General features: G+C 39.0%; 1 protein-coding gene and 1 pseudogene across 4 annotated transcripts in view; one reads left to right on the forward strand and one right to left on the reverse strand.

Moving 5' to 3' along the window:
* PIGN (phosphatidylinositol glycan anchor biosynthesis class N) overlaps positions 1–19,822 on the forward strand; it is a 106,636-nt gene that overhangs the window by 48,345 nt on the left and 38,469 nt on the right. For all 4 annotated transcript variants that reach the window (XR_005826868.1, XM_040586652.1, XM_040586654.1 and 1 more), the window contains 3 exons: positions 13,253–13,331; positions 15,588–15,770; positions 19,080–19,216. Coding sequence is in view for 3 of the 4 variants with exons in the window: in XM_040586652.1 (XP_040442586.1) it covers positions 13,253–13,331; positions 15,588–15,770; positions 19,080–19,216 (399 nt within the window). In the remaining variant the exon portion in view is untranslated. The remainder of the gene's footprint in view (positions 1–13,252; positions 13,332–15,587; positions 15,771–19,079; positions 19,217–19,822) is intronic.
* On the reverse strand, positions 14,760–14,907 carry LOC121085939 (annotated as a pseudogene).

Genomic DNA, 19,822 nt, shown 5'->3' on the forward strand with positions numbered 1-19,822 from the left:
GTAATGAGTGTGTTAGATCAAATTCTGATTAAGAATGATAGGTGCATTATCAAAGAATTTCCTGATCTGTATGGAACGAAAATGCCATATAGAAGGGATGGTCAGTCATCTCTGATTCTGTGGGAAAGACTATTAGTCTGATTTCACAGCTCTTATTTCAGTTTTACCTTTCCCCAAGAAAGATTGATTCTGTAAAATAGGATGTGTTTTTTCTTAATGCTAAATTAAGTGTTACTTGTTGCCTTACAGACTGAATCTTTCTTTTCAAACAATCCAACATATGATAAAATATGGAAATATCTGAGACATATTACTTTGAAAATATGACTAAAACTTGGTATGAACATGTTACTTTGGTATGGTCCATTGCAAAAATAAATCTATTTCACTTTCTTTAGGTATTCTTAAAAGTTTTCTGAATCAGACTTTGGGTTAATGGTCCTTCCAGGAAAGGTTTTTTATATGAAACCAAAATAATTCCTTGGATGTGTGAATTACCATACAAAAGGTGCCTCTGCTTGCATGTTGCATCTTCACTCTAACAAAACAGAAAAAGACGCATACAACAGATGGTCAGACATTAATGCAAATACTCAACTACAGTGTGCTGGGTGGGAGGGGAGTTTGGCCAGTTCTGATTAGTCTCCACAGCTCTCCTTGACTTTCAAACCTTGGCCCATGTCTGGGAAGCTACCAAGGTGCATTGTCTAGCCAGTAACTGATAGCTGGGATGAAATGGTGGAACACCAACTTATTTTTAAGCAGACGAGTAACTTCCTAGTGTCCCAGTTTGCAGGAACTGAAGGAAAACCTGAGGTAGCTGTCTACAGATGTATCTCCTCCTCGTGGTGGTGACTGAATGTGTGTCAGTCACAAGCCGGAGCTTCAGCTGCAGGTCATGTTCTGATACGTTAGTGTAAGGCCACCCTCATTGGTTTTTCAAACAAATTTTGCCTGAATTAGACTGAGATACTGAAGGAAAGGCATGTATCCCCTTCTGTTGGCTTTACCGTAACACTTTTATTGGTGGTAGGTAACTGTACCCTTCTATACCCTTTTATTTACCTTTTTCAGGAGAAGCTAAAAAGGCAGACTTGGTGACAGCTTTCTCCTGTGTGTGGAGCAAGAGATCTCTTGGAATACTGTGTTACATTTCAGAGTAATTGGTAATGGTACGGAGATTGCATTTCTGCTATATGCTATTGCGACTGGTCAGCCGAGGTTTAAGGGCAGGTTTATCCACTAATTTGTGTTAATCTATGATTGGCCCTCTCTGCTGCTGCAGCAGAGTACAGTTCTGTGTTGTGTTTCCCTTAGGCACCACTGCTCTTTCATTCAGACGAATAGCTTCTTCCACCACTGTTCGTTAATTTCAGTTGTATAAAGGACTTACACCCTTTTTAATCCCTCTGGTGCCTGAAATCTGTAACTTGAAGCTCAGAAAATGTGTGCTCCAGCATAATGCTTTATTCCTTCCTAGTTTATTGGAGGTTAGTGAAGTGTAATTCATGTCTGAACTGCTTTGAGACCATCAAGTTACATAGAAATAATAAAAAAAAAATAATTGTTTTGGAACATCATAGATTTTATGTATATTTCAGTATCTTGATAACCTGAAAATTAACAAAGATATAGACAAGAACTGCTTTTCTTAAATTATTTAAATTAAATTATATAATGTCTATGTAACAGAAATGTGGTTATCAGTTTGAGAAGAAACCTGAATCTAAAATTTCAGACTGAGACATTCTGGTTCCAGAGAAGTTGCTACAATTACTACTGAAGGTATATTTATCTGGGGAGGGGAGAATATGTTCACAAATAACATGTTCTGTAGAAACTGCAATTAACAAAAACCTCAACTTAATTTTTCAGCCAGAAATACCATTTAAAAGTTTGTTTTAATATTCTGAGGGGGAAATCCTGTTTCCAAGCTTGAATTTCAGGTATTTTGTTACCAAGTGACTAGAAAACTGTTCGTAACCTTCAGATGCAATGACTTAAAAACCAGTGTTTAAGTTTTATGTTGAATATATTGCACTGAAAGCATTAAGCTAGTTCATATACATATGTATGTGTATAGTTAACAAGCCTATTTTGACTCCTTATTTACCCAATGTTGGCAACAGAGAAAGTATGTTGAATTGATATAAGGCTTCTGATTTCTATGGGGAATCTCATCCCTAGAAGAAGGGTGGCTGGCACAATGGACAGGAAATGAAGGAGGCCATTAGTCATTTGCCTTTCCTGCTTGGATCTAAATTGCATCTTTTGCTGAAATCCATCTGTCAGCTGTGTAATGATGAGGACGAGGATGGAGCTGATCATTGTGACGTGTGATAGAAACTTCAATAGTGTCTGCTTGACCAGGTTTGATGCAGGTTAGAATCTGGAGAGCTCTATCTATTAATAAGGATGTGTCTGGCTGCCAGTAATGCCATTTTCATTTTGTCAAAGTGCCTTCATCAAGGAACAAATCTATGTAAAAGCATATCTTGAGACTACCTATGAAACTGTGGAGAATACATTTTGGAAAGAACTCAGCTGCAAGTGTCTGCTGATTCTGCAAGGCAAGGTGCACAACCTGCTCCGAGGGGAATGAATGCACGAGAGCAGAACAGTGGCCCTTACTGATATCGAATACTTGATTAGAATGCTTATCTGCAGTTCCAGTTGGATACCTGAAGGGATTTGCTGTCTGAAATTAGTTTCCTTCCCATTTCCTTCCACTTCCTACCTTTTTTTTTTTCCCCAGCCATGAAAGACATGTTTTCAAAAATTATTTACTTAGCAAAATTAGAGGCTTTTCTTAGCAGGATTCTGAGACATAGGCACAATTCTTTGACCTTTATGTGTAAGAAAAGCAGATACCAAGATGCCAGATGCTTTGAAGGAGGAGTGAGAGCAAATCTGAAGGTCGCTGACTGAGGAAAACTGATGTCCAGAATAGTGAACTATCTTATTAGCTTTCTGACCATTTGATGGACCCTAAGGCAACTGCCAAACTGGCACAGTTCAAAGAGTAGCATGCCAAGGGGCCAGATGTTACTGTTGTAAAAGCATTCCCAAAGCTGGCATCTCTGGGCTGTGAAAGTAATCCTACAAGGAGTAGCAGGAGGACAGTGTAGTAAGGTGACTAGATTGGACATCAGTGTTGCACTAAAATCCTCTTAACCAGTTGATGCAATTTGATTATCTCAACAGGTACAAGAGATTTAAGATATTAAATTACACAAAAGCACACGAGTCCTTCTGTGTATGCCTGGTGTATACGGTACTTTCAGGGAAGACTGTGCTTCCAGCTGTTCAGTTTCTGGTGCCTCACAGTAGGATGGCAGGAGGGAGCAGTAGTTTAAGAGCCACCATGTACAAAAAACCCAGAGATGAGCAGCTGAATTATAATCAGTGCTTGCTTTCCACTAACTGTGCTTTTATATTGAATGTCTTGAAGTTTATATCAATAAGAGTTTTTTTAGGAGGAAACAGCTTAAGTATCTTATTTAAAGTCAAGTTTGTATCTTCTCATATGAAAAATCCCATACCATCTTGATGCTGCATTTGTAAAGTAACTTCATGGTTCGAATGCTGCATTTTAGTCATCTCAAATACTTATTTTTGGTGTATAATCAAGCTGGAACTTGCATAGTTGTGTAGAAAGTCACTGTATTTTTAATGTGCAGTGTACAGCTGTTAAGTAAAAATGTGCCTTTCCCTCTCCATATGAAAATGTAACTCCCTTTGCCCTCCAATATGAATTGAGGTATAACTCCTTTAAACATGAATTTGGTGCAAAGAAGTATCAATCATGTAGATTGAGTCTTTCAACATAATTACGCATCCTGTATTTGTCATGATGATAGAAAATGGCTCTTTCGTAACATAGAGTGTCTTTGAAGATGTACAGCAACTTCAAAGAAATGCCATGTGCACAAGAACCTCTCTTTTCTTCCTTTCTCTGATGACTGGAGGTACAGCACTACATTGTTCCCTCTGTCTGATGGCCTTTCAAGACTTAAATAATAGGTATTTCCATAAAATTGACATTTTGGAGCAAAGTGAAACAAGTGATTGCTAAGTGATGCACCCTTAAGTGGGGTGGGATTCCTTAAGATGTCAGCGAACATACATAGTATATCCTTTGAAGCATCCTGTTCTTGTTTTGTTTAAATAAAATGGCATTTATTTAAATAAATGGTAGTATGCGAGATATTTGTGATACATGTGGTAATGCATTAGAAGAGCAAACATTAAGGATTGAATGTCAGGAGGAAAGAGTGAAGCTACTGCAGTAAGGAAGGGTATTTCTGACAGTGGTTACTTTCCCTGTCCGTTTGTCAGAATACTTTGTGTCTGCAGAGGAACTTTGATTTAGCGAAAGCACTGGTTTATCTGGGAAGACATTTCTGCCCCTTTATCCTGTGGTCAAGAATGAGGGGACAGCAGCTTCTGTCAGTCTCTAGTGGAACCCTGGAAAGGCTGCCAGCTTTTTCCTTTCTCCACTTCAGTCCCCACTGTGTCATCAGGTGGGAATCTAGGCATCAGCCTGCTTCTGGGGCAGCTGGTACGCGCAGGCCAGCATGGGCACCTTTAGCCTGGTGGTGTCAGAGAGGCAGACTGGCAGCCCTCTCCCCTCCACCTTTGGCTTTAGGAACCTGCATGTATACATGTGAACAAAAAGTCAAAACCCAGTGCTGTAGAAGAGACAAAAGTGCTCAAATAGAAATAATGGCTTTATATTAAAAAAACCAACCAACCAAACAGCGATAAACAAAAACAACCAAACCACACAAAACTGATTGTATAGTAGATTATTATCTCTTTAGGGAGAAATCAATGCCTGTGCTATAAAATGCATGTTCTTTGACAAAAATGTCACTTTCTCTTTCACTGAATGGGCTTTGTCTGAAGCGCTCTCTTAAATGCTACTCAGGGAGGATTCAATCCTCTTAGAAATCAGGCATCCCACTGGTCTTGAGTTTCAGCAGCATGCTCAGGAGCCTTTAGTCTGTACATAAAAGGCTTACCCCACACTTCTGCGTGGGATGACTGGGCATAATTGGATTTACTATCAAGTAGGTAAGGTCTTTAGAAGGAGCTAAGAGGCTAATGTCTGAGATAAAGTATCAGAAGTTTTATGCATATTTCTCCGTTTCCTTGTATTTTGGCTTTTTCTTGGAACTTGTAGGCTTCATGCAGTGAGGGTGAGTGGGGGTATGCAGGCAGGTGATGGGATGGCGTGGGCAGAGGATGATTGCACTGAAGCATGGCATAAGAGAGGCAGTGCGTGGCCCCTTCTGGATCTTGATAAGAGAGGCCCAATAACAAATAGCTTAATAAACCAGCTGTTTTAATCAGATAGAAATAAGAATATAGATAGCAAGTAAATGGTATGTCCCTTCAGATGCTGGGTACCCTGCATTTGTGCAGCCTCAGATGGGTTTTCCCATGATGCTGCACAGATCCTGTCTGTGGAGAGGTTCCCTCTTTTTGGTCATTCAAGCTGTTATATGATTTTCTTGCAAGAAATCAACTCTAGTGATCACTTCTACTGTTAAACAGAAGGGAGGTTCACATGAGAACTTCCTGCTGTGCTTCTAGATAAATACGAGGGTGGGCAGGCAGCATAATCGCTGGTATGGAGTGGGAGATGCTTGCAGGCTCCTCGGTTACTATAAGCTTTTGTAGTACAAAAGGGTTTACTACAAGGGTTTGTCCGTCAGCCAAGGTATTTGTGTAGCACAGCCTGAAGCCACACTGGACAGGCCAGGCCTTTTAACCTACTCAGGTTAATTGTCACGTGGACCACTGACTTCTTGATGGACGATGGTCTCCTGGTCAGGACTGGTGCGGAGGGCCTGCCCAAATGTGTTTTAGTGGCCGTGGGGCCCCGTTGTGAGGTACCCTGCCCAAACACAGCACAAGCTGCCTGCTCCAGATGCAGCTGGTTGCAAAATGGTCACTATGGTTTAGGTTTGGCACGTTGGATTGTGGAGCAGAAGAGGACCTGTGGCACAACACTACGTAGCCACAACACTGCAGAGATCTAGATCTGGCTCGATGTATGACATAAGTCATCGCCCATTTTGCAGAGTTGAGGGTTAACTTACATAGGTATGTCATTGTTTAGAGTCAGCACATCCTCCTGCAGTACTAAAACAGAACAGACTTCAAAAATGGTGCGTTTCCTTTCCTTCCAGGATCTTCATCTTCCCTATTTAGCAGTTTCCCTCTTCCCTATTTAGCAGTTTCCCTTTCCAAGGCTGCTGCATGGTGTCCTGCTGGCCCTTCAGGCAAACCCCCAGCCCCTGCTAGATCCCTGCGCCTAGCTTCTCGGTTCCTCGGAGCAGGATCGAGGGACTGCTTCAGAGCTGACCTCCTCCCTCCCGGCCTCTGGTTGTCTGCAGCTCGTGCCATAGTAGTTTGCATGCAAAATCCGCTGTGTGCAGCCCAGTTATCTTAATTGTTTCTCTGTTCAGTGAACTGGCAGCTGGCAGTTAGCTTGCCCCCCTCCTTTCTCTCTCATCTCTGCTATCTAAAGGATTTGCATAAATATCCTAAGGCCCTTTGCTGTTGAATATGTGAATATGCTGCATCAGGGACACTGATTTGTGAAAATTAAAATGCTATTTTAATTCCTAGGACTTGACAGTCCAGGATTAGGCCATTAGCAGTCAGACCACTTCCAGTGGTTTCACTGACGTCCTGCTGTTTCCTCCTTTGCATGTTTGTAAATCTGAATACAAAAGCATACATGTACTAGTGTGGGGTTTTGCAATGTGTCAGTAAAGATGCTTTTCGCTGTCTTTGGTCTGCAGATGTGTGTGTCCCCTCCCTTCATTTCATTGTACTTTAAAAAACAAAACCCTCAAACTTAAACCAGGAACTTTCTTTCTCCTTTTCTTTCTTTTGGAGTGCCCGATACATGCAGTGGCACTTTTTAATGGTTCTTAAAAGCAAAAACATTGCAAAGATAACTGAGTACAACCCTACAGCTAGATTGACTGGTTGACAGTCTAACATGGTATTCAGAAAATCCAGAAACACAGAAACCCACTGAAATTTAGACACTCCAGAACGAAAACTCCTGGCAGTGGAACAGCAGGAGAAAAGAGTAGATCAGGTTGGGAGAGGGAATATTGAGGGTCCTGGGCTATAAGAAGACATAATAAAACCTTTAATGTAGGTTTTTGCGGAGTACCTTTTCTTAAATAAAAAAAAAAAACAAACAAACCACACAAAAAAACCCCCAAACTAGCTTTAGGACACTAAAAACATCGCTGTAATGTTTTTATCTGTAAACTGCATGCATCTTGCTTATGAATTATGAAGATTGAGTTTTGTAGGACTTGCCTGTTTTAGTAGCTTACCTGAAAATATTTTTGTAAACAATTAAAAGTCAGGCCATCTAAATAGGTTAAGGATCACTGAGTTACCCACCAAATTGTTCAATCTTTGAAATGTCACTCTGATAGAAAATAAAACATATGCAAAGGACTGTCTTTACATCTCGCAGTATGTGTTTTCAGTCTGTCTTTGGCAGATGCAGTAAAAATTCTTTCTTTTGAGTAGGCGCATCTAAAGAGCTGGAATTGAACACATTTTGCAAATGGGAAAAATCAACTTTGTCTATTAAAGTTCATGTAAATATGTAATGTGATAAAGTCTGTAGAACCATAACACATTTTTTTCCTGATCATTGCCCCCCGTAGCATCACATACTCTGTACTGCACCAGCAAGTTCAACAGAAAGTAAACATGGTTCCAGACTCCGATTTTTGAAATATTTATTTGATGGATTTTACCATGTTTTGCTGGATGAACTCATGACTTTGCATCACTTAGATTCATTTTCTGGTGATTCTCTGTTGTTGATGGAGAACTGGGAAGGTTTTAGATTGTCATTTCATTCTGCTCCTACAAGGCTGTGCACTGAACTTCCAGAAGAAACGATAGAATGACAAAATTAGGCTAGTTTGTGATTGTGCTATGATTAATACCGAGCCTCTGCACTCATGGGTTGCTAACCGGGATAAATTTGGTGTGGAGCAGGAAGAAGCATGCAGTCATATTTCTGCTAAACGAATAGTGTTCAATGCAGGGTCTGTGTGTCTACTTCGCTGTTACCCACCTGGCGCTTCCTGAGGTGCTGCTTCTGTTGTATGCTGGGAATGTTTGAAGAAGGCAGCTCTCATGGGAGACTGTGTTTTCGAAACCTGTTTCTACTCTGAAAAAAGTTTTGGAAAAGTGTTGTTCGATTACTGGTGTAACTTCTGAGTAGCAGCCCTGCAAAAACATCAGGCCAGTCTTACATCTGCATTTTCAAGATGATATTTTGCCGGCAGCAGTGATGTGGATCAAAGCAGTAGTAGTGCATCCTGGAAGTACTGAGCGTTTCAGCTGACTGCAGAGTTGCTGGACTGGAAGCCATCGTTCCAGCCTCATATGACCCTCTCACAGAGGGATGGGTGACAACAGAGTTTAAACATGCTCAGCTGCTTCTGCTGTTGGCAGTTTTCTCCCGTGGTGAGAGCAGAGGCACCGGTGCCTGCCCCCTTCAGTGTCCAAGGGGTGGGAGGACGTGGGTTGGTGGCAAAGCCGTGGGCTGCTCTGGGGGATGGTGCCAGTGGAAGAGCTTTGTGGCGAGAGGAGCAATGTTGACCTGGGGGATTTCTTTCAGGCTGCAAGTCACTAAGGTGCCAGAGTTCTTATTTCTGGAGAAGAGGGCAAGAACCTGTGATTGCTCAGCCTTTTGGCAGATGAAGTTGCTGGAGTTGTTTGTACAGTGGCAGTCTGATGCCTCTTTTACTAACGATTTTGGAATTAAAAAATTTATAGCAAAGCAAGTGAGAAGGTCTGCCTTTTATGTGGTGTTCTGGAGAAAGTAATCCATACCAAATCTAGCAGGCTTTATTCAGATGGTCTTGCTTCATCTTAGGACTGTCATGAGGATAAGGATATACATCCCTTGAACCTCTAGCTTTTTTAGTTTTGCATTGACAGGAGTTGTTCCTTTTTTTCCCATCCCCAAAACAGCCAATATGAAAAGTCAGAAGACTGAAATCTGAGCAGCTGCTTCTGATTTGCTGCTGGATATGGGTCATAGAAAAGTCATCACTGTGTCTTCTTCAAATCTTGCCACTCCTAAAGGGTTGTAGGATGCACAGTACTTTTCTTGTGTGATGTGTGAACAGGCAGTGATAGATGGGTGTAGATGTGCATGAGGTGGCAATAATAAGTATCAAACTACTACAGGTCCTAGAGGGTTACTTTTTATACTAGAATTCTGGAAATTTTGCTGTATGATAAAATGACTATAAATCATTGCCCAAATAACCGGGCATAATAACATTTAAGAAATTAGCAGTGGTGGATACAGATTTATTTGCAAGCCATCTCCTTCTGTTCCAAGATTTTTATTTCGTGGTGTGACTACAGCATGCTACCTATGCCATTGGGGATGGTAATTTATGTAGTGTGATGACAAACAAGTCTCGTTGGCCAAGGAGAGGTCCCCTTGACATTGCTGTGGTGAGCGTACTTCATCACAGCCTCGTTGTTAGTGCTGTCAAATAGCTTAGCTTATATGAAGCGTAAATGATGTGTTGGAAAGATTAATTTTGTCAGGTATACTTATGACAAGGGTAGCTAACATCTCAGAAGGGATAGTTAACAAGCACTTGCATGATTAGCCCAATTATTTTTTTTCATAATTAATTATATTTATTCATGGATGAAGCTGTGATTTCTGTCTGGAATGAGAAAGTTGATCTCCGATAGCCATCGTGGAAAAAGAAATTACTGTACTTGAACCACCACCGTTTTCTGTGAGGAATTGTAATCTTAAGTCTTTGGAATTCTGATGATACTGTGAATGCATGTCTGTTTATAATATATGTGACCATAGAGCTCTTGGTTTTTCTTTTAAGTTAAACCTCAGGGTACTACACTTTATGGTGCATGTGTTTTGCAGTACTTTCAAGAAATGACTGTGTGGACAGAGTCCAGAACTCTGACAGTTCTCTTTGTGTATGTTTATTAATTAACAGGACAGGTATTTTTGTGCAATGGAAAAATACTTGTGATTTTACTAGACAAGAGTATTCATCCGGAATTTGGTAGGATTGAATTTTGGTGATGGATAGCTGAGGAGAGCTTGTACATACACACCTTAGTTTTCTTTATAGAGTTCAGCATCTTTCTAATAATGTAAATTCGCTTCATTACTATTAATACTAATTGCATGGATGTGTGCATTAAGTGCCACACTAGTATTGCCTCTAGCATGTTGCATACTAAACCAGAGGGAAATAACTGATCAGTTTATTAATTTCTAACACTACCTGTCTTGTGTTCATAACTTTTAAATGAATTTAAGTTAAATTTTAAGTGGTACCAAGAATAGTTTGTGTTTCAGCTTCTCAGATTGAAATTTTCCTTGTGATTTTGTTGTTTGGTGAGTCTTGTAGGTTTTATAGAATCACCATTTCTAAAGTTCCTGGTTTCTTTCTTTAGGCAACTTTCTGCTTCTCATGGCTCAGCTTTGTCTTTTTACTCTTACTGCTACACCTAGCAAGGGGCTCTTTTTAAATCTCCTGTCTACTGTGTCAGCTTTAGGAAGTGAATTAGTCCTCAGTGGGTGATAAACTGCTTATGGCAAACTATACCCATTGCCTAACCAAGAGATAACCAGCGTATTTGGTAACTCTCTTTTTTTCTAGTCTGAGGTATAAAAATTTCTCTGTTCACTTCTTTGAGGTTTCTTGCTTAATACAGGTACAAGAAATACCTTAAGATGATGATTAGCCCTTGCATTCAGGATGGCATTTGCATTTTGATATGGTTATATATGAACAGTCATTAGTTTCTGGTGGAATTCATAAATTTTGCAAAAACAATCTGTAGCCAATTGTAAATTCAGCATCTTGAAAAACATGGATAAGGAAGTAAGGTAAAATTTGTGGTACGGTATTAGCTATTGAAAATTAACAATGCACCTGCTAATGGTAACCTCATTTGATGAAATAATTGCCTCCTGCATTTGACTTACTGAAGCCTTACTGTTTAAAAACCCCATTTATTCTGTTATACCATCCATGTACAGAGATCCCAGGTGCTGTCATCTAAGAAGGAATAGGTAAAACCTATTGTTCATTAATAATAAAATGATTCATAGAGAGTAAAAAGATAATTAAGGAGTTTATAGCTAAATGACTAAAGATACAAAGCAAAAGATAATTTTAGCCTGGTAAAGATTTGCTTTGAGTGTGACAAGAATAAAATCCACAGAAAATAGTATGTGTAAAACAGTAAAAATGGGACAGTGAGCACAGGAACATCTTGGGTGTATTTAAGTTCTAAATAAAGCTGCTTAGTATTTATTCCCAATTTTTTAAAATCCTTTCTGAAAAACTAAGATACTTTTTTGTCCTCATTGATCTCCACAACATGGTGAAAACTCCCCCTTTGGTTTGGTGTTTTGATCCCTTTCCTCTGCCAAAAAAATTAGCAAACTTGAGGGTTTGAGGTTTCCTGGTGACAGTACTTGGCTCTGGTTCACCTACTTGAAGAATTGATTCTAATTTGAGTCATCATCAGCCTCGGGGTGCACTTGCTGGCTGCATGGTTGTAGCCCTTGGTCTGTGGAGCTGTAAGGTTGCCTCTCATAGGGACGTGTCATGACAGCACAGGAACAACCAACATTCACTCTGTTATTTTTCAGCTCTGTTTTTTAAAATCCTCTGTTCATCACCCAAAGTTAAGGTGATCAAACACCATCGCCTTGTCATCATCTTTTTCTTCCTTCATTTTTGACAGGACCACTCTCTTCCTACCTGTTTATAGATACCATCCATTGATTCTTTTCTAGATTGAAGAGAATCAAACATTTTTTAATACTGTTATTTCATGTACTCTTCTTCAAAAGAAAGACACATTGCCGCTGCTATTATCCAATGTTTTTAGAAGACTTTTCTATAATATTGCTGTGTTCTGAACTCAAGGAAACAGTGTCAAAATACGCCAGGATGTTGTTATTAATAAAAATTCATGCTGTTCAGGCACAGAATCCTTTTAATATGTTTCAGGGCTTAAAAGATTATATGTATTGTTGATGTATCAGCTGCCTCTGGGTTGTAGGCAGAAGTGGTTCCCAAGTGTTTGGGAACTGCAGGAACGAGCATTTCCATGCTGTAGTTGCCTGAGATCAAGCCATGCCCCTGTGGTTCAGCTGAGTGACCGCTCAGGTGATTCCTTTTGATTTTAAATAATAGGAGACCCCAGGGCTGGTCCTGATTTGGCACAGCCTGAGACATGAAGTTGGTGGTTGTGTATGAGGCGTGTGAAGGAGCGTGTGTGAGGGAAGCGATGGTGGTGGTGGGGCATCATGTGCTGGGGATGCTGAGCAGATGGTGCTGTGTTACAGCGGTGTTGTGGAAGGCGTAAAGGAAAACTGTTCATCAGCTATCAGAAAGTTGTGACCGTGCCTAGAGTGACAGTAACTGTGTTGTGGCTTATAACTTGCCCAAGGTAAGCCTGGGATCCCCTGGCGTGCTGTCTTCCTTGGAAAAAAAAGTAGTACAGGAAAAATGGCTTCTTCTCCCTTTGGTGGAGGTTGGTTGACTGGCTTGTTTCTCTGCGTTGCTACTTTCTGTAAGGGAAGAATTGTAGCAATTCTTTAGGTTGATCATCAAATTCATTAATATGAAAGAGATTTTTATCACTGACCTTGGTGTAGCCAGGTAACTGCATTATCCCCTGCTCTGGGGACTCTGCTAACAACTCCCTGTGGAACAGGAGACAAGCTTATTTTTCAAGAGAAGATTGTTAGGCATCATTTACTGTTAGTGTGGAACCTGTACAATTCATCCTATGCTGACAGCCTTATGAACTGCTTACAGTCATTTATCAAATCAGTTAAATTGCTTAATTATTTTATGTGCAGTGCTTCTTGTCCAGAGTGATGGTCAATAGTAATGCACAAGCGAGATGACTTTCAGCAGTATTAGATGGGAACACCTACATAAATGTCTCTTAATGCAACAGTCTTGGGATAAGTTAGACAACAGCAGTGTTAACAGAAGTGTGAAGATAAATGTAGAGGAATGGATTAGTTCCAATTACCTAATTACCTCTAATAAACTTCAGAATATTTTGTATGTTTCATTCCAGAGTAATTTGTTTATTACAAAGTTATTTTTTTCTGCTTTTCCTCTGATTGTGAAAAGAAATGTTATCTCTTTATATTGTTGTGCAGAGCACTTTCTGATTCTGAACAGATCAACTTTTTAAAGAAAGCAAGACTATATATTGAGCAGCAGAAGTACGATCAAGCGGTAAGTCTGTTTTTGCTATATGTCTTCTAGAAACTTCTTACAGAAACTTCTATTATATGTAAATATTTAATTTGCTTGACTTGAAATGAAATGGGAAAATAAAACTTTTTTCTTTACTTATGATGCACATCTCTAACACAAAATCCCACTGTAAATATAAGATTTTTCATTTTGACATCAATTCTAATGAATAATACTGGCTTGCTGTATTTTTTTCTCATGCTGCTTAAACTGCTTGTTACCGTTCCATAGTATACTAACACACAGCGTATGTTTTTATTTTCCACTGTAGATAAGGGTAAATTGAGAGAGAAACTGTGGAATGTAGCTCTTGTTCACACTTCTTAGGCTGCTAGTGGCATGAAAAAAAGTACGATGTCTTGCTCCACCAGCTAGACCGTGCTTTATTTTCTTCTTTTACCTGAACCAGCTGTTCTTGTTTTTAATTTCACATTTCAGTTTGTCAGAGACTGGAAGTCATATGTGAAATCGTTCTGTGCTTCCCAGTTCCAGTATTACTTTCCTAAGCATTTGCTACCACTCACTGCGTAACAGGGTACTCGATGGGTGTAGTACACCAGTGCTTGTATTCTGACATTCACAGAAATAATTTGTAGAGCTAAATGATACAAAGTCGTCTTTCATTTTAACAGGTTTAGTTTGGTCACTGACTTTTGTGTTAAAAACTACATGAAAAAGTTGAATATGTTTGATTGCATTTAACCTGCCAGATGCATCAAAGAATAATTCCGTTATATGTTGGGGTTCAGCTTTTCTTTTTCCCTAATATGTTTCTCAAGGTAATAAATTACTATTTTATGCACAGGACAGCTGAGTCTATTTTATACCTCATGCCTTTTTATTTACCTCATTGTAAATTGGAAATAGCCCAGTTCAAATCAATGGATCTGTTTTGCTGTGGGAGCAGGTTTTCTTTTTAGTCTCCTCATACTACTGTTTGACTGTCACACATTTACTTATAGGAGATATTTTATACATTTCAGCAGTAGAATCTGCAAGTTTGTGTTGCTGGTTGTGTATAGATTTTACCCCTTGTTCACTTGAGTGCCCTATGTGTTCAAGTTCACTCTTGGATCACTAACAGAGGGCTTGTGCCCTGGTTATCCTCACCTTCCTATATCACATCGCAGAAAGGTCGGTGCCTTACCAACTGTTGAAGTATAGATGAATCTTTGCCTCCTCAACTCCACAGCTCTTTGTATTGCAAATATGCATAATTGTTATCCTCAGCAATGATGTGATTTTGGATGAGTTTGCTCATTGGCAGACTTTTGTTCTCTTCTGTAGCTGACACATCTTTTTCTGTTATTTTTTTCTAAGTCCCACCTAGATACCTGGACATATGAAGAACCATTGTCTCACATGTTCGACTTCTTATTATACTCTACCTTACAGATCTTTTAATCACCAGAGAATCTTCTGTGACCACAAATTACACAGCTGAGCTTCCCATTTTTGGGTAAATCACAGGGGTCAGCCCACCTCTGTGTAAGGAAAGACACTGATGATGGGAAAGCCCACTGTCTTTATCATGGTGTCTCCCCAGTGGAGGTACTAAGTAAGGGGACCCGTGATTAAACTACGTACACGTACAGCCCTTCTTGTGTCCAGATGATTTGCATCCTGAGCCCCAAGCAGCTGCTTTGTGAATGAAACTGGGGCTCTGCTTCAGTCTCTTAATTCACCTCTGGTGCTTAGGCAGAAAGCTGGGGATATCAGGTAGTACTGAAGTGGAGGACATCAAACACCAGCAAGAGGGGGTATTTCAGGCTGTGGAGTGTGACAGTGTTTCAGGTGCATCCATAGTTGTCTTCCTGTGTAAACGTTGTAACCCTTCAGAAGCACATGACTGGGGTTTTTGGGGGTCACTTATACTGTAATTTATATATATATATATATAAAAATATATAAAGATGGTCAAATGCTTGTGGGAAACAATGTGGTGTGCAGTCATGTTCAAGGTGTGCTATCTGTGTAGCTTTCACCATCTGACCACTGTCACGGCCAGGGAAGATGGTGAAGGAGCCAAGTGATGGCTGACTTTATGTCCAGCAGCAGTCCAAAGCAGTGTGTTTGCCAGCAGTTGGTGCTGGCCACAGCAGTATACCTGAGTGCAGAGAAGATGCGCGTGCCTGGAGTGGCGGAATTGCTTGAGCTCCTGTTAGGTCAGTATGGGGAACGGAGCTCTACACTGTTCTAAACTGTTGCTTGTATGTTTTGTCTGTCTGCCTCTAGGTATCTCTGTGCAAAACCTTGATTAACCTTTCTCTGGAAGGCTTGTCGTATTACCATACTTATGATAGATTGTTCCTGGGTCTAAGTATTGCAACGAGTTTTGTGGGCTGGACAACTTACGTGGTTTTGGTGATTATCAAGACTCATACCAATTTGACCAAGACTGTCCAGACTCATAATAAGGTAGGTCACAAAAATGCAATGAATTTTTTTTCTATCAGTTTTCAGCATTACGTGTGTGCTCAGTCTCTCTGTCCAGGACAAATTGCACACTTTCCACTTCTTTTGACTACATGTGGAAACTGGCAAGCTGTGGAGTTGTCTAGCTAATGTAATCCTACATAGTGTTACTGTTTGGTCCATTTATTAGGATCAGTATTCCTAAGCTGTGTAAGTCTGAGTATGCAATACTGCTTTCTCAGTTTCTTCCTTCCTATAGCTTTGCATTTTACTAGGTGCTAATGCAAGTGTAAGCATACACAAGGATTTAAAACTATTCGAGGATCTGTCTTTAAACAGAAGTCAGTTTTCGGCATTATTTGTAGTAAGTCAGCAGTCTGTTGTAATAATACTTATTTGGAAGAATACAGACTTCAAGGTTCCATTTTGATTTTTGTTCTTTACTGTAGGGCCCCCAAAACATGAGCGTGTAATTTATTTTATTCCTGTCCTCTTTGACATGGTGATGTCAGTTTTCAGAAGCTGTGCAGTCCAATCATGGCATTTTTAAAACATATAACCTGTTTTAATAGAAAGGTGAGCTGTGGTTTCACAGGTCAGCTTGCTTTCTTGCTCTGTGTGATTTGGAAGGGTGCAACAGTAGATGTCAAAGATGAAGGAAGCTCTTTTTGACAAGATATCATGGCTTGATTTTTCACAAAGTACAAAACCATGGGAAATTAATTTACTTTCAGTCATTCATCAGGAAAAGAGATACCTCAAAAAGCTGAACAGGCAAAAAGCTAGCATTTCAATAGAGAAGGATTAAAGCCTTGTGGAGGTGTCTGTGTGTGTGTGTGTGGGGGGGAAAGCTCCCAAACTTCAAGAATTTGTTTCAGAATAAAAGGAATTGTTTCATTTGGTAATATAGAGGAGAGTGAGCACTCACTTAGTATCTTTACTGGCTTCACTATATTAATCTGAGAAAATTCCTATCATGCTATCTTGAGGTTTTTACTACTCACTGAAATGAGATAGTCTTGGCCTTAAATGAAAATGATCAAACAAAATAGAAATGGAAAATATTCATAAGTGCTGTACTACATGATTTACGTTTTCTTTAATCAAATAACTGAGAAGAAATAATCCAAGATACAAGTTGTGTTAGATATGGACAAAACAGTTACAATAAATAGATGGAATATCAGGCATATTAGTAACAAAATTAAGCAAAATCTTCACATTTTTAGTTGACATCACATTCTCATTTGGTATATTGATTTTGCTTGTTGAAGACAAATTTTATGCTAGTCACACTGGCAGAAAAATAATTGGGCTTCTTAGTTCTTTGTTTATAGACTTTCTTTCCTCAGTTTTAGTAAGAGGCCTTTTTCTGTAGAAACCTTTTTTAGTGTTCCTAAATACTTAGGGAATCGCGGTGTGAGGCTAGTGCTTCAACTATGGAAGTTATTTGGATTATACCTAATATTGGAGCTGCTTAAAGAATTTTGCTGAGAAACCAATCTACCATTGACAAATAGTCTTCTGCAAAGCATAGCCTTATAAAATCTGAAAGGAGCCTCTGAAAAATGAAACTGCATATCCTGTATCTATCATCTTCAAAAGTTTTTGGCTGCTTATCCTGCATATGAATATTCTTTTTCTTTTAGAGTAGTGTGGTGTTTTGCTTAGCAAGCAGCCTAACCTTTTAATCTATTTTTAAACAACCACAGCAAATGCAAATCTGGTTTCTGTTTTGAGTGCATGACCAACTTTATTGGACTCTAATATTTATGTCTCTATACAGAATGAAATATTGATTGTATGTGCTTACTCATTCAATGATAAATTATATTGTGTGCATATCATATCTATGCATATTCATTCTTTCTATATGTCAGCAAATATAAAATTTAAAACTAATAAAACCAATAAAACCAAATTGCATTAGGTCAGCTTTGTATGTGACACTTTTTTTCTTTAATGGAGTATCAGCATAAATTCTATTTAAAAAATCATTTGGAACTTGCATTTGCTGTCAGTTTAGATCAAGGCAGTTGTATGTCAGTTATGAGGAGGGGAGAAAAAATGTTAACCTGTTTATGTGAATGTCTTTTTGAATTGAATGTCTTTTGCTTCTCAGCATATTTAACATAGTCACATATCTGTCTATATAACTCCTTCAAAGAAACAGACGTTCATATAGAGCCGTGTCTTCAGTCATTACCTACAGAATACACTAAAGACTGCTCAGTCACTGAAGCTGCCTTTGTTTAAAATTTGTACATAATCTTCCCTTAGCAGTAATTCTAATAATTGAATGTCCCTAAATAAGGAAGAGTAGTTCAGTGACCAAGTGAAAGGCAGATGCAGAGTGACTGTTCAGTACTCCTCCTTGCACAAACAAGAGGTTGCTGCTACGTGATGATTAAGGACTAGCCTACCTGGCAGAGATTGCCCATTTTAAATATTTCCTTTCTTTCTTTGAGGTTCCTCCTTAAAGTTTTCTCAGTCTGAGAACATGTTTCTTTGAGTACATGGTAGGGAGAATGTTCTAATCTCATATCTTTATTTATCTATTTTTCCTTTTTAGAAAAGCCTAAAGCTGGTGTTGTAGGTTGGGATTAAATATAATAATAGTCCTAGCTATGCTGGGAACCTCTTAGTGCTATGGAACAATAGCCCTCTTGTATTTTGGAATTGTAGGTTATTTGAGTAAGGACGTCTTTCCTGTGGGAGGTTGATTGCAAGTCTGCTTCAGTAACTGACCCTAGATTCTGAAGATTTGTATTTTCCTGATAGGAGTTAATGCTTTATCTTTTAATTTAATTGATTTTTTTACAAATGTTTGGAGGAAGAGGGAGAAACATGCGCTAATGGAATTTTCATTAAATGTTTTGATGCTGTAAACTTGAACTCAAAAGGTTACGATCTAAGTATTTTCTTAGAATCTAAATTTGAGTTCTTTTTCCCAAGACCCTTAGAGTATCTAATTTCCAATGGATTTCAAGTACCCATTGAACATAAATAACACTGCGTGCATTGGACTTCCAGATTGTACAAGTGTGCCTTGCCTGTGCAGATTTTACTGCAGGACCTTATGTAGAGACATACTTAGAATTAGATCTTCAAATCCCACTGTTGGTTGTTTTTTATTTTTTTCCTCTGGCTGGAAACAGCAGCCAGAGTTGTGTAAATAGGTACAAGACAGCTTGAGTGGCTGTGTTAAAATAACATTTGCTTTACTGTGTAACTAACAAATGCAAAATAGTGTGTAGTTTAAAACATTTTATTGCTGTTTCAGGAATGTTTGTCCAACCATTTGTTTTTCAGGAATCTACTGTTCTTTTCTACGGTTTTGCCTTTGTTGGAATGATAATAGCTTTTTTCCTGTTGATTCAAACATGTCCTTGGACTTACTACGTATACTGTCTCTTGCCAGTACCAGTATGGTATGCAGTTGTGAGAGAGTAAGTAAAGAATAAATTTTACAAAAAAATTTTTATAAAACCAGGTCTGTGCTTCCTTTTTGTTGATAATTATTTTTTTCCTATAAGTTTGGGAGAAAGATGTAGATATAATTTTATTAACCTTCCTAAGACATTCCAGAGGACTCTGGTTTATATTTCACTTGACATAGTTTCCAGCCTGACTGATACAGCTGCCTATTCTAGAAGGTATTTTTTCTATTAATGAAAATAAATTAATGTCTTTCCTAGACAAAATGTTTTAGTACTCTTGGAACTGTAGTAAAAGGGTGCTAAAATCTTGGGCAAAAACCTGTAGGAGCTGACTTCTTTTGTAAGATGGGACAGACTGTTCCTTTGCTTCAGTAATTTTGAAGTAGTCTGATCCTGCAAAGTGTCAGGTACGCTGAACTCCAGCTGCTTTTGGAGAACATGCGCTAATCATGTTGAAGATTGTGCTCTGGTACTGAGACAAATCTGTCTTGTTTGGGTCTCCTTTTACGCCAAATCCAAAAATACTTGTAACCTTCTGATTTCCTGTAACTTACCTGATCTACTGGCAATTCTATAGATACCGTACTCTGTATTATTCAGAGAAAGTGGGACCAA

Source organism: Falco naumanni, chromosome 3 (assembly GCF_017639655.2).
Source record: "Falco naumanni isolate bFalNau1 chromosome 3, bFalNau1.pat, whole genome shotgun sequence".
In the NCBI taxonomy this organism is placed as follows: Eukaryota; Metazoa; Chordata; class Aves; order Falconiformes; family Falconidae; genus Falco; species Falco naumanni.